The 15204-nt window shown below is 36.7% G+C and overlaps 1 protein-coding gene across 1 annotated transcript in view; it reads left to right on the top strand.

Annotated features, from left to right (window-relative positions):
- COL3A1 (collagen type III alpha 1 chain) overlaps positions 1-15204 on the top strand; it is a 51159-nt gene that overhangs the window by 10647 nt on the left and 25308 nt on the right. The window contains exons 2-6 of the mRNA XM_062610015.1: positions 6624-6829; positions 8426-8464; positions 9066-9182; positions 11240-11311; positions 14803-14868. Coding sequence (XP_062465999.1) covers positions 6624-6829; positions 8426-8464; positions 9066-9182; positions 11240-11311; positions 14803-14868 — 500 coding nt within the window. The remainder of the gene's footprint in view (positions 1-6623; positions 6830-8425; positions 8465-9065; positions 9183-11239; positions 11312-14802; positions 14869-15204) is intronic.

The raw sequence follows: 15204 nt of genomic DNA, 5'->3' as shown, positions 1-15204 counted from the left end.
GTTTTTCTCAGTGTTTAGAAACAGGTGCAACAATTTTCTGAGCAGCCCCAAAGAAAGCAGCAAGGTGATAGACATACAGCAATCTGCTCTACACTGCCCCTTGTATGAGTCAGTTTGAAGTCACTGTTCTGCCAAAGACAACCCCCACCAACTAAACAAACAAAAAACCCTCCTTGCACTTTGTTTTCCTATTAGCTGTTTTGAAACAAGAAAACTTTTCTTCCATTGTTTTTTATGCTCAACACCAGCTGAAGCTAGTGGGACTGTTGTGTAGCAATACTGCTGATGGGATATCACTGGTCCCCATTTCAAAGCAACACTTACGGGGCCGGGTGACCTTTAAAAGTTGCATGAAGAACATAATTCAAGGATATCAACATGCATGCCCGAATAGAACAATTTGTGAAACATGAATATTGAGGCAGAACAATTTGACAGCTTCACCCACTTTAGACCACATTACCTTTGAGAAGAGCAATAGACCTTTGAAGAGAAAGGAGAAAAATTAGAGTTCTTTCATAAATCACTCTTTGAAAGATCAGGAAAAACTCAGTAATCTTCAAGGAAAATAGAGGCATTTTGTGTTTTAATTGGTAGCAAATATGCCATAAGGTTATTTTTATAATCCTGATATTTCTAAGATTTCTAAAAGCTGCAGAATGGTTGCAGCATTTGGAGCCTATAAAGACAAATGAATGGAACAAGCAATGACTTGTTTAAAATGCAAACACTTGTTTGTACCAGTGCAGGCCTGATTTCTTGGGGGTGTGTGTTCCATTTTGTAATCTGAAAGACAGATTGGGTAGGTCCAAGCGCAAGGACAGTTTGGCTGTATGACATAATGATCATTTGCCTGAGAATCCAGCCTCTTCTATACATTGCTACTGAAACAGTGCATGTCTCCTTTCTGTAATACCTCTGACAGACAAGTGCAGTATTATGATTAACCACCATTCTTTTTTGCTGCTTTCTATTTCTTGCACTGAGTTTAAATAAAGAGGAAAACATCTGGGACTAGTGCAGTGGCAGAACTGTTCAAGCACCAGCTTTTTTGGCAGACAAGCATCCCTAGAAGTAAGAAAGCTCTGGTTTCAGAGTGAAAGCACAGGATGTAGCCATCTTTTTTTGGTTATAAAACTCGAGAAATCTGTGAACCTTTCATTCATACTCCTTTTCCATTCCACCCAATAGCAGTTCTTCCTCCTAAAGGACATGGACCAGGAAAGGATTTTTAAGATGGACCTGCTCCGATTTTTCATAGCCTGAGTTTAAGTGTTTCATCAAAGTTTCATTCCTGCTACCTCCAGTCAAATGGAGGACGAGCATCAGTACTATTAAATCTGCAAATATTTAACAGATAGGTACACCCTAATTGTCCCTCATGCACCATGTGAATGGATTCAATTAGTTAGCTGGTTAAGACAATTACAGCTGAATGTCTGTAGGCCCTACAGTTGAAAAAAATATAATCTTATTAAACCATTTATTTTCTTACATTTCTGCCTCTTTTCCTGACTCCTCTCTGAAACTGACACTCTCAGTACTCGGCACTTACCTGACAGGAGAACATCTTGACAAACCAGGCCATTCTGGCTCAGCAAGCCACTTAGTTCATTATGAGTCTCTTTGTTTCCATTACTGACCACGGGATGGAACAAGTATGTTTGATTTTCTTATAAACATCATCATAATACCAGACAGGGAGCCCAAACCATTTGCTTTGAGGTAGACACTGTGGCATTCTTTTCTGCTCAGTAAATGGAAAGCTGCTATGCTGCAGACGCTGAGATGGATTCCTCTCTCTACTCCAGTGCAGGAGAGGATTAGAGCATTTCCACTGAAAAAGAACAATATATCTCCTAAACAGTGCTGGAATACACAATAAATGGATGTGTTTGTTATAGAAGAAATTTAAAAACACATTTTGAAGTAGTCATCCCATGAAACAAATCACCAAAACCTGGTCAGAGTAAGGAAGCACAGGCATTGTACATTTAAAAGTCCACAAAAAGCAACAGAAAGACCCTTCTTAGCTTCAACAGAATTTATATTTAGTCAAAGTTAGAGGCAAGGGCCTCTTTCATCTCAGTGCTTTAGCCTTTGCCAGATTCACTTTAAATAACAGCAAAATCTGTTTCCTTGACTCATTGTGTTTATCAGATTCTCACAGATCAAAGTTCCTTGGTTTTGTTTCCCAAGCTACCATCCAGCGGCTGCTGGAGGGTAGTGAATCACCTCGTGTGGACTATTGCCCTTTCTGAGACAGAACCAGACAAGTTCAAGATGTTCTTTAATTTCTAACCACTTAGTCATATCTCTGCAAATGGGATATATGAGTCTGCTACTAAGGCAATAGCTGGACATTTGCTTTGTCCAAAATGGAAAAGCTGCGGGTTTTGAGGATACTATTAGGAGATTTTTCCCTTTTGCCATATAAATGTAGTTGTCATGATCATGGCACTTGCACAAATGCAAAGCCAAAAGCAACTATAAAACAGGTCATCTTCTCAGGTCATAGCACTAGACAACAAATTCCCATTCACCTCCCTGGGAATCAGGATTATGATCCATATGACGTCTGTCACCCTTCAGGCCTACCACAATCATATTTGTTTTTGTGCACATTTGGGCTCTTTCTACGTACCACACAGGTCCGTTGAGACTAAATGGGGATTTTCCTTTCAGCTTTTGCTATTCGTCTGCTTACATACAGCTGCTACTTAGAAAAACATTACATTATTGGTCTTACTTACATATGGCTACTTAGAAAATAGAAAATAATTAAAAATCAGCATATGACAAAGCTTATGTTGCCTTTTCTTCTTTTTCTCACTTTTTACGCTGGTCCAGGGAAATGCTACTCACAGCAAAATCTTTAAAAATGTGAATGCTCAGTAAACAGCATAAATGCAAAGTTAGTCAGGCTTTCAAATATTAAACATAGTTTTGTACAAAATCTCCAACAAACCTTTACAGTAACTGCAGAGAAGTGCTGTATAGCTAAAATATTTAGGGCTTTGGGAAGAAGAATAAGATTTTGCATTTCCACAGATGAATACTGTTGAGTTCTAATATGTTTTTAAATCTTAAGATAATATATATGTTTAGGGAACAATAAGAAAAGCTGGCTAAGGCAAGTATGTGACTGTTTTACCACAAGTCTAGAAGCAGTTAAGTCAGCTTTTTTATAACCTTGTTATTTCTATATGTTTCTTGCCAGTGCTTTAGCACAAATCAGCTTTCCTTTTCCAGAGGATTTTGGAGCTAGCAGTTAATCTTTACAAGAAATGCAAAATGCATTATGTCATAACATGCTGACGCACAGATCTACATCTGAACACAGAGGGGGTGTCTTGAACAGACTAAGTCTTCCCAGATGTAAGTTTCCTTTGGAAACCCATTTAATACTTTCATTCTGCCAAAGGCCACAGTGATTTTCATTGCAGCTCTCCTAGCTTATTTCTTAATTCATTTAATGATGTCCAGAAAGTTAGAAGCAAATATAAATGTCATTAAATCCATGTGTCTTCAATTTTTTCTCTTTTCCTTCTGTTAAACAATGCCATCTACTGTAGAATAATTGAATGACAACCTTTTACAAATGCAGAGAAATCCACTTTATTTTCTTATTACTGTAAAATTATGTCAGTCATTTTGTGACACATTCCAAATTTCCATGATTTTCATCAATAATGTTGACTAAAATGTGGAAAGGTGAGTATTTCCAGTGTGAAAAATCGGTGACTGAGAAAAGCCTCGGCTTAAGAAAAGGGCAGCTGTCTTGAAAACAATCTTTTCTAACCAGGAGGTCAAAAATATGGGAAAGATGGCCCTTTTTTGCTCCCCGTTCAAGGACCTGTCCTCTTAAGTTTAAGTCAGCAGGAACACATCTCTGGAAATAATAAACAAACAAACAAAAACAAAACCACAAAAAAACCCAAAACAAACCAAACCAAAAAACCCACACCAACAACCAATACAAATCAATGAAAATTAAGTAAGGATGAAGAAACAATAGACATGAAAATGCAAATTCTTGGATATAAGTTTACTAGTGAATAAGAAAATTGCTGTCTTAAACACATAGTTAAAAACAAAATGTGGTTTTGAAAGCATACAAAAGTGAAGAGAGATGAAAATGTGAATTTTAAAAATAATAAAACACATCTTATGGGTACAGAAGTGTGTACACTGCATTTTTTTTATATGTACATGCAGTTCGTATAACTGTACATTACATATGCACACAGTACTATGTTCTTTTAGATCTATATCATGGTATTTTTATTTAATAATTATGTATAAACTATGTTTTGCCCTAAACTAAAGAAAAATCATTTCTTACCTTCCTCATTACATTTGTAAATGAGAAGGATGTTTTAACCTGTGGAGCTGGAAAGTACTTAAGTGGAATGACAGCTAAGTACATAGCTCTTGGGTGAAGTGGATCTATGCCCACCTGTGTTCCCCAGGGTGTATCCAACCAGCTCCTTTTAAAAGGATAACAAGCTCTAACCTCCCCTGTATCTTTGGCTATATTCTGCCTCCCACAGTATACTACTGTTGAGGTCTTCCTCTGTACCGTGAACCACTTATACACTGAGCTACTCAGCTTTTGATAATTCAGGTTTTTCCATGTGTCATTAGAGAGATTACAAACAAGGCTTCATTTTTAATGCTGCACTTGCATTTATTTTTGAGGCTTTTTGCATCTTGTTGTTCTAATCAAGCTGGTGGTAAAAACCAACTCTTAACCATAAGACAGTCAATATTTTGCTGTTTGCTTCTTTTAAAACTGAAGTGCAGAAATAACCTAAGTTGGTAGACGGAGAAAGCCTGTAGTAGGGTTGATATTGGGAAAAGAAACCTCCTGTACCAGGCGGTGCCCTGCTCTAAGATCCCCACTCTGGTTCTCCGCAGAGTGAGCCAGGAGGTTTTGGCTGTATTCTCCATTGCCCTTCCAGAGCTCATAAGAGGAGGTGATGTATTTCATGGGTGACAGATGAAAAAGGTTAACATGGGTGAGAAAAAGCATCTCAGTGAGACACTGGGAAGGGAGTAGAATCTGAAAATCTAAGCTCAGTTGTGTACATGGCAATAAAGAAGGTGAACTGTTCAGGTAGAAAAGGCAAGAGGATTCAGGGAAGATGAAAAGGAATGTTACAGGTTATGGGAAAGATGAAACCAAATAGAGAATAAAGGGACTGAAGCAGAAGCAGAATGAGAAGAGAGGAAACACATCCAAGTGTGTACCATGCCAAATAGCATGGGTGCTGGTATGGAAAAAGATATACCCACAAATACAGAGAGAAAGTTAAACAAAGAATGTGAAGAGAAAAAGGAGACCAATGTGCTAATGCAGTAGTGGAAAAGAGAAAAAACATGATGAAAGATGCCTCATGGGAAAAAAGAAAAAGGGACTGCATAACCCATAGGAATGGACTGCATTATAAATTTGGACTCAGCTTTGTACCACATAATTATGACCATTATAACTCTTCGATGGTATTCAGAATTTTCTGTGTGGAGCCAGTAGCAATTTCAATGTCAGGGCTTTGAATTACATTTTTTGGTATTTTTTTCTCTTTTTGAAGGGTGATGTGCAGTCGGTAACTTATTTGATATTAAATTTTTAAGGACAATGTAGGTACACAGATAGCCCTTTCACCAGATTTTTTTGTTTATAAACTTAATTATTTTGAATTATTAATGGAAATAAAATCTTATTCCATTATTTAATATATTCACTAATACTTATATTTGCAATCTGAGACTTCCAATAATTTCTACAAATTTACAAGGAGGTTGTCTAAATTTGTACTGTTATTTTCATTTTGGTTTCTTAAACTTTCTGGATGTTGTTTCTCTGAGAAAATCCAAACCCACAATTTAATGCTTGAAGCTGGTTTTCACCAGTATTTTCAAATTCATTATCTACAATAAATTTGATCAGTAGAATATCTGTAGGAAGAAATTCACAAATCCATGAGTATTAGAGATGAACAATGTTTTTTTCTGAATATGCAGACCCTTGTAGCATTTGAATGGGGAAGATGACACAATAATTGCATACCATTTGGGCATTTAATGTGAACATTCTTTTGCATCTATCACATAGTTGACTTTCAAAAACACTTTGAAAACACTTGGTGCTAGCTCTTGATGCAAGATACTAGCAACGAGAGTGCACGCTGGACAGATGGCTTATTCTGCATCCATGTGTAAGTGATCGTGTTGGCACATGGGGCCAATGATACACTTGTTTGAGAGATCTGGCACGTTTTCATTTTAGCTGCAGCAGAGAATTCAATTGCTAATTACACAGTAATTCAGTTTGACATTAAAATTACTCAAGACAGAAAATTATCACAGATTTAATTGGGCTTTGGATCAGCGTCAGGAGGTTTCCATTGATGTCTATTTATATATTCAGAGCAGACTGCAATTAATGTAACAGATCCTCCCAATGCCTGAAGAGAAACATTTTGCCTTTTACTTCACATGCATAAACCATATTACAGTAGAAAATAAAACAGAATATCCAATAGCTTTCATGTTATACATCTTTGATTTGGAAAACACATTTGAAATCTAATTGAAAACTATTTTGTCTGTATTTCTAGTTGCAGGATGTACCCATCTTGGGCAGGTTTATGCTGACAGGGATGTCTGGAAACCAGAGCCGTGCCAAATCTGTGTGTGTGACTCAGGATCTGTTCTCTGTGATGACATCATCTGTGATGATCAAGAGCTGGACTGTCCCAATCCAGAAATTCCCTTTGGGGAGTGCTGTCCAGTTTGCCCACAAACAACACCTCAACCTACAAGAGTAAGTTTGTTCTCAATGCTGTCACATTGATTTTGCCACCTTCTTGATCCATGTCAATCTCATTTTCATTTAGATGCTCTTAAACACTTTTAATGTTAAGCTTGCTACTTTCTGAGTGTAGACAAATACTGAGAATGGGCAAATTTTGCCAAAACAAATCTAAAAAAAAAGCTTGAACTTTCACAGAGTTTTACCATTTTTGTTAAATTCAAGAATCATTCTGTATTCTGTCAGGTACCAGATCTGATAAATACTTTTTAGTAATTTGGGCTATGCAGCTGAAAGCATGGAGTCCTTCAACCCAGTTTTATAGAGACAACAGGCACAGATGAAAAGTAGAAAGGGATAGAGAGCATCAATTAGCCATTACATTTTTAATTTTATGGAGAAGCATAGGAATAATGCAAACAGCTTATTTGTGGACTGCATGCTCAATCTATATCCATGAAACTAATGCCAACAGAGAGTTTAACTTTGACATTTTTCACAGGATACTGCAAAACTGCATTTCTTATCAACTCAATTCAACATTATCCAAGAATAAATTTCCTTTTGCAGAGTTACTGCTGACTTAATGCCCACTAAAGAAAAAGTGATTCAAGCTTTACATCCCTAATTTATCGCATCTTGTTTATAGACACCAACATTATGTAAATCAGTTGCATCAACTTAAGTCCAGGAAAATCAAGAATGCTAGTGCATGCAAGTCCTCTGCCTAAACCCTTTCAGTAAGTGAGCCAGCTATAATGAGCTCTAAGGTTACCTGAACATTTCATCCTTGTTTAAGATCCATGAGATTCTGTTAAAGTACATAGATTTCCATAGGCAGATTGAAGATTCTTATCCAGAAGATAAAAGAGTGAAAGAGATGTGTGCACAGAAAAGAAAGGGAGATTTGTTTCTGAGCTCTATAGTATATCTACTTAAACATGAAGTGTCATATACAAATACATCCCTAATGTTAGTTGCCCCATGTTAGTGCAACTGTATTGCATCCACAGTTACCGGAGATATTTCACTGAACAGTTTTCCAGGTGTAAATGAATGATACATACAAGCATGAGGCACTGTGCTGTCCTAGAGGCACAGCTCTCTCTCTTGTTGAGTCTAGAGATTTTTATTAGTTCTGTGGTTCCTGACACTAAAGGACATGTGGACTACTTCCTACAGCCTCTGTGTTTGGTATGTAAGAGTTTGGTCAGCCCACTGGAAGCTGTCCTGCTAACTTTGGATGGTATATTGGGGAATGCCACCTTGAAAGCTGCTATGACTAGCAGCTGAATACATAAAAACTGTTCTGAACTATTGAGAATCCAGATAGTGATGTGTAATTGAATTATTAATTGAAAAATAAATAAATAGAAGGACTAAATCTGACAAATTAAAATTAGCTGCATTATCACACTTTAACATGCTGGACTGAGAAGGATACAAGAAAACTGTCACTTACAGCTTCCCACAGTGGACTTCTGTCCCCATCAGACACAATGGCAAAGCCCTACTGACTTCCTAAGTGCCACATTTTTGCCTAGAGGAGAAGTGTTGGGTTTAGTTTTGTTTTCTTTCTTATTTTAATTCCATTTTCTTTCTTTCTAGACTCCTGGAGTAATCAGCCGAGGCCCCAAAGGAGACCCTGTAAGTGTAGTCTTTTCCAAGGAAACTAACAAATCAAGATCAAATTCCTATAGTTCTATATATCCCATTCAAGCTGCTGAGATATCCAGCTTTCACTGATGTCTGCACTATCCGCAGGACTATGCCACAAAGTTATTTTGAGCTAGTCCTTTAGCTTCAATAAAACTCTTAAAAAATTAAACTGGAAAAAGAGAGAGAGAGTTTAGACCAAAGTAATTTGGACTAACTTCAGAGACAGCTTAGTCCATACTCTATTAGATTTTTGTTGTTGTTGTTGTTATATTTCTTTCCAGTAGGGAAAAAAAATAAATGAAAATCTATGGACTCCACTATCAGTATTGATTTTAGATTTAGGAATTGATCTGTTTAATATTTCTAGTGTGTTTGATCAGCAGCAGCAACGCTCCAGCAACTACGAAGGGTTTCCATGTCTGAATTTTGTCTACTGTCTGTCTTTCCTAAATGTTCAGTTGTGGCCTTAGTTATATTTAATAGAGAAAGTTTCCTACCACAATTGCACAGACTTAGTTACAAATGGAAAGATTTGTCCTTGCAGTTGGAGTCAAGTGCCAATGTTTGTATCTGCTCTGTGTCTTTGCAGGGTTCTCCTGGAGCTCCAGGCAGAAATGGTGCCCCTGGCCCACCAGGAGCACCAGGAAGTCCTGGTGCTCCTGGACCCCCTGGGATCTGCCAGTCATGTCCCAGTATAAGTGGAGGCGTAAGTCATTGCATTCAGCTTCTACCTTGTTGCCCATAAGCATACAAAGTCATACTGTAGGTATCTATCCCTTCTACCTTCATGCATATTTTGCTTTCAGTAGCATCTGTCTCTTATTTGTGCCTTTGAAAAACACAGCTGAGTGGTAGGTGGTGTTTTCTTGGGTTTGGGCTTTGTCCACAAAATTTGTCTGGAGTGCAATTAAATCTCTGCCTTATCTTATTTTTAAAAATCTTTTGCAGCCAGATCTGAGGAAGGACTTACCTAATTCAGAAATAACCTGACAAGAAAGAAAGTGTGTAGGAGGAAGGATGTCCCCTCAAGCTTAATAGTTAGGGAACTCTCTTAGTTTCCTATGGTTTATCCAATGCATGTTTAATAAAGAAACATTTCTGGGAGACTAGACTGAAACACAGGTCATCTCCTTTCAGGGAAGTGCCTGTTTGTCATGCTCCCTCTTTATTTCTGACCCACTTGAATTCTCTTCTGAAGAGTTGGACAGAGTAAGCAAGAGAGCTGATTTTAACTAAAAGTTCTGTGCGGTTGGATTTGTTAAGGGAACTGAGTCACAGCTAACACTTTTTGTCTCCTATCCAATGGAGCCAGCCTAGCTTTACAAGATGAGATTGCTTTAGCACAAAGCTGCTAAAAATCGTATGTTAAAACAATTGCTGCTTTTGAGTATGGACCAATGTTTACAGCTTCCATGTATGTTTCCCACTCCCAGGTAAGCCAAAAAACTGAGGAGAGATGTCTTGCTTTAATTAATTATGAAAGAGTTTGCATCTAAAAGACTAAGCTTCTGGAAGAGGTACCCATGGGATCAGTTAACCAGTTTCCGTAGATGTCACAATAATATACCAAGAGAGCTACTGGTTTTCGGTTGGCAGATGCAGACAAAAGAGAGGTTGATAGGCTGAATTAGTTCCCCATTCTAATGCTGCATCAAAGATGTGTGGCTGAATCCTGATGAAAGGGTGCTTCAGTAGCACAGGAGTCTTCATGTACCTGGTCAGCAATGGGACTGGGGCCACAGTGGTTTGGGTTGTCAGGCAGAGCACTACATGTATTCAGCTTTTCCTGCTCAACCAATGGTACGCCATGAACACATAAACTGTGTTAATGCCATATTATTCAACTGAGTTTGCTAGTATCTGCATAATAAAATCAATGTATAAGGAGGCTTACATGGGAATTCCTTGAAAATTAACTGTAGAATTTAGAGTTTTCCTTTTCTAAGCAGTATCTTATGTAAACAGATGTGTCAAAGGTGCTATCTGCTCTCAGGACCACAGAACACATTTATGATCCATGCCTTAGACTGGAGCTTCCACTTGTTCCAAGAAAAATTGTCCAAAGCATTGAAGCTTGGCTGATTAGGTTCAAAATTAATGATTGTATTTGAATTATTTGGAATGACATAGTGAATGGGAAGGGAGAAAGGGAAAGGTGGGAAATGGCATTAGGAAAAAAGCGTAAAACTCAGTTTTCTAAGATGTGTAAGTTCCCACACATGAGGTAAACTAAATTATTTACAATTCAGCAAAGAACAGACTTACACATAGGTAAGAGATTTTTTTTGCTACAAATACCCTGAAATGAGACATTCATTAGTCACAAGTAAAAGAAAACAGGAAAACAATAACAAAGTGTTATAGTTTTTAGTGCAACAGAAAATACTTCTTCACAAAAAAGACTAATAAAGAAAATGGGGGGGAAGCTTAACAAGAAAGCTTCAAACAAGAATAAGAGGAGAGGGGATGGTAATTTTTTTGTTACAGCTGAGGCCCAGCTGCCAAGATGAAAACGGGATGCATACAATGTAGGGAGATAACATCACCATGGAGTCAAAAGAAAGCTATTGGCTGGGTTTCTCTTGTGGATTATTTACATACATGGCAGCTGTATGTCAAACAAGTACTGCTCCACAGATAATTATTTCCATGTGTTTGCCATACCAGTGTAAGAAAAGACTTATTTGATTCATAGCAGTCAACTTTTTTCCTTTTTCTTTTCTTTTTTTTTTTTCTTTCTGTTTTTCTCTATTTCTTTTACAGAGTTTTTCTCCACAGTATGACTCCTATGATGTGAAGGCTGGTTCAGCTGGTATCGGCTACCCACAGCCCATTGTAAGATGATATAGCCTTTTTTTTTTAAAAAAAAAACAACAAACCAAAACCAAAACCACACAAATTTTCTGCTCATAGATTATACCTTGGATGTATGTATCCTGTTTTTAATTTAACAAGATAAGTTTAATATAATTGTTGCCTGCAAGTGGAATGAAATGCAAAGTAGCAGTGTGCTTGACAGTATCATTGTATTAAGTAACTGTAGGTCATCTGGGGTTTTTGCCTTTTCTATTTCTTTTTTCCTTTCTTCACTATCTTTTTCTTCTTCTCTGTCTATGTTTCTCATGCTATCTAAATATTTATCCCTTTCTCCCTTGCATATATCCCTTGTTTATCTGCTTTGATATTCTACAAATTTCTTCCCTCCCACCACTTTATAACCTATTCCGTTGTGCCTAATCTTCCTTTACGCACTCAGCAGCATTCTGTCTTTAGTCAGTATGATACTCCATACTTGTTTACTTTCCCACAGCTCAAGTTTGCCTGATAACAAGTGAGTAAACCCCTCTTATAATCTTTTTTTTTTTCATGCCAGAAGCAGTCAAAAGCTTTTAACTTTTTCTTTTTACAATTACCATTTTTTTACCCACAGCTATTCAGACTGTGCACTAAGGATGATGTATCTGACTGCTAGGCCTAGCTGAAGTTTTTCACAGGTTTTTGTTTGGTTTTTTTTTAGTGAAATAAAGCATGGATTGGCTAAACGATTTATGCATGAGCTATGCTTCCTGTATAAAATACATTTGAGTGTTGTACCTTATGATTTTCTTTTTAGGCACTGGGATTTAGAGATATTCATCACCAATTACATGAATTGTTCTTGATTTAGGCAATCTGCTATATAGAGGATGTGGTGAACTGCTACTATTTGAAATTGGCTGTTGCTTCATTAAGTATAATCATTTTCAGTCCAATGCTGCATAACTAGGTTTGGGTATTGTGTTGTGACAGACCAAAGTAGTTCCAAGAAAAAGTGTTATTTCTCAAGGTTCCATCAGATCATCTAGTGAAATAAATTTTACTAGTAATGACAGCTGTTTATCATGAAATAGAGTTCTTTGTTTTCTCACCTTTATTTTAATATCTTTATTTCTACTTTGTTCATTTGCTAGTATGATCATCCATGTGTTGGTCTTCTTCAGCCATCCGTTTTTGTCTTTGTTTTATTCATTTATTAATATTCAGCTCCTCACAGTTTTTGCCCATGGCTTATATGTCGTCTACATTTTACTACTTGGTGGCTTAACATGGGATGTGCTGAACCACGCAGATAACCAAGATACCTTTCAGTTAACAATTATGGCTACTTCTCTCCATTTTGGCATTTTTTCCCTGGAGGTTCTTAGTGATTTTTTTGTGCTCTGTCTCCTGGACTTGGGTTTAATAAGGAGCCCTAGAATGCCTTCAGCCAGGATTGTCTGTATACTCTCAGCTCATATGGTCTTTCATATTGCAGCATGCAATACATGACTGCAAAGTAAGTAACAGAGCAGTTACAGGCAGATGTGACTAAAATTGCTAGAACAAAATAATGTTTGTCATTAACAGCAAATAGACTAATTTCTTTATTAATTTATAAATTTAATTTATCAATTTTCAACTTAAACAGTTTGAATAAATACCCAAACTAAAATAATTTGGAAGAGTAATGAAATAAAAAATGTCAGCTGTAGCACCAACATTTCTCCATGGGTGGTTACCATGCCTGGTATTTTCTTGGTCACACATCTCTCCATTACTGTCTTCCTGATGCCTTCCCACTGCTTGTAGACTGATTTGTATTTTACATCAGTTTCTCTTTACTTGCTTGTACAACCTCCACATATGTCTTTCTTCTTCCACCAGTGAACATCCTCTAGATGAAATACACACATTTGTTCACAGTCTGGAGATGCTGCAGCAAGAAAATGTCACACCTACCACTTTATCTCCTCAGTGTGCACCTTGAAAAAAAATAATGCTTTGTTTGTTTATAGCTGTATGTCTAATCAATTGATTGCAATTGGTGAGTTGATGGCTCCAATTCATGTTTAATCAAACTTTTAACAATTAACAGCAAGGGACTGGACATTGAAGGCACCCTGATTTACCCAGAAACTAACTGCTGTGCCACTTGGTGTGCTTCTTGTCCTAGAATATAGCAAACATTACAACAATTCTCTTTTTTTTAGACAAAAGACTATATCTGTGAACTAGTATTAACATAATATATTTGTAGCATAGTAGTATTGTGTACTGGGTATACCAGTATAGCATAGCAATACTATTAATCTTGTATTACAAAAATTAGGTTCACATAACATATATAATACATGACCTATTCTGATGATAGAATCTAAAAATATCCCATGAAACACATTATGTGCAATATTAAGCTATGGAATATACTACCAGTACTGCAGCACATATTGATTCTCATGTAATTTGTATACTTCAATTGTTTTGGCTGTGTCAAATGCATGAACAGTGTAACAAAACATTTTTTAAAGAACCACGTATGGTTGTAGTAAACCACTGTGTTAATTTTCAAATGTTTTCTGTTTTGCAGTATCAAATGCTTTCATGGTTGTTGCTACAGGAATTAAAAACATTAGTAGTCTTCCCAAATTGAGAAATTCCTCAATATTTTACTCCCTTTCTACCTGTTAAAATGAGGAAAAGTATTACTGATTTGAATTAAACTATATAAATTATTGAGGTTTCATCTTCCAAGTCCTTTAGTTAGTCTAGACATCATTTCTTTCTTATGGCTTAGTACTTTTAAAGCTCAGAAGAGATTTAGTTGGTGAAAATGCCTTACTGACAGTAACAAAAATATGACCTTAATTCAATATACCTGTAAGTCCTAAGAAGTCTAGAGTTGCAAACAAAATTTATCATACAAAGTTCTTCTAATGTTTTGTTTATGTATCTGTAATATAGCTCCTGAATGCAGGTCAGAAATTTAAAAAATAGTTTTAGAAAGCAAAATCTGGTGTCAATAGACTTGCAAGGAAGGATATTAGTACCCTTTGGCTCCACCACTGAAGATGTAGGGTTAGGCTAATAAAGCTCAGTTACATGACAGAGAAGCTGAAGCTCATCAACTATCTAACAAATTGAGAGTTCAGTTATCTATTCTTCCACTACAGGTAGCTAAAAAGCTGAGCTGTGGGCATCCATCTGGGTGTCTAAGGAAGGGGAAGAGTGACTTAAATGAAAAAAAAACCAGCCTGGAAAATATCTTGTGAAATATGTTAGCTAAGGCTGCAAAAGGAAACCCAGTGGTCCCTTTTCTGAAGAGACTGTAGGTACTAGACAATGTATTTAGCAATGTGTGTATGTACTGCTGCTTCTTTTTTACTGCACCAAGTGCATGTCACTGTGGATTTTTCTCTGTACTAATATGTAAAAATTTATTTCACAGTTATTGGCAATTATTGCAACTACATTAATCTTTATAGTTGTATTACATTAATATAATGACTCTCTTTTCATCTACACTACAGAGTGGCTTTCCAGGACCCCCTGGTCCCAGTGGCCCTCCTGGCCCACCTGGTCATGCAGGTCCCCCTGTAAGTTAAATCAACCTTTCCATAATCATCTGTTATTCTTTTTAATTCAGCTTCTCCTTTTCTCTGTCATACATATTAGGTAATTTTCAACTGATAAATTTAGATACTATGCTGAAATTTTTTTTCTGTGGGGTGTCAGCTAAGATTGTCTTAAGACATACCACTGGCATTTGTTAGTATTCCCAAATGTTTATTTATCCAAATATTTAATAGTTAAAGGAAAGTGGGAATCCTAATATATATTCAGACAGCACACAAAGGGTTTGTGGTTTTTGATGTACAGCTCTTTTTAGAGTTGACGTTTTAATTCTTTTTTCATGGAAGCATATTCTGTTT

This window comes from Pezoporus occidentalis, unplaced genomic scaffold (assembly GCF_034315485.1).
Source record: "Pezoporus occidentalis ecotype Australia unplaced genomic scaffold, CSIRO_AGI_Poc_V1 ctg143, whole genome shotgun sequence".
Classification (NCBI taxonomy): domain Eukaryota; kingdom Metazoa; phylum Chordata; class Aves; order Psittaciformes; family Psittacidae; genus Pezoporus; species Pezoporus occidentalis.
This window is presented reverse-complemented; position numbering and strand designations above follow the sequence as displayed.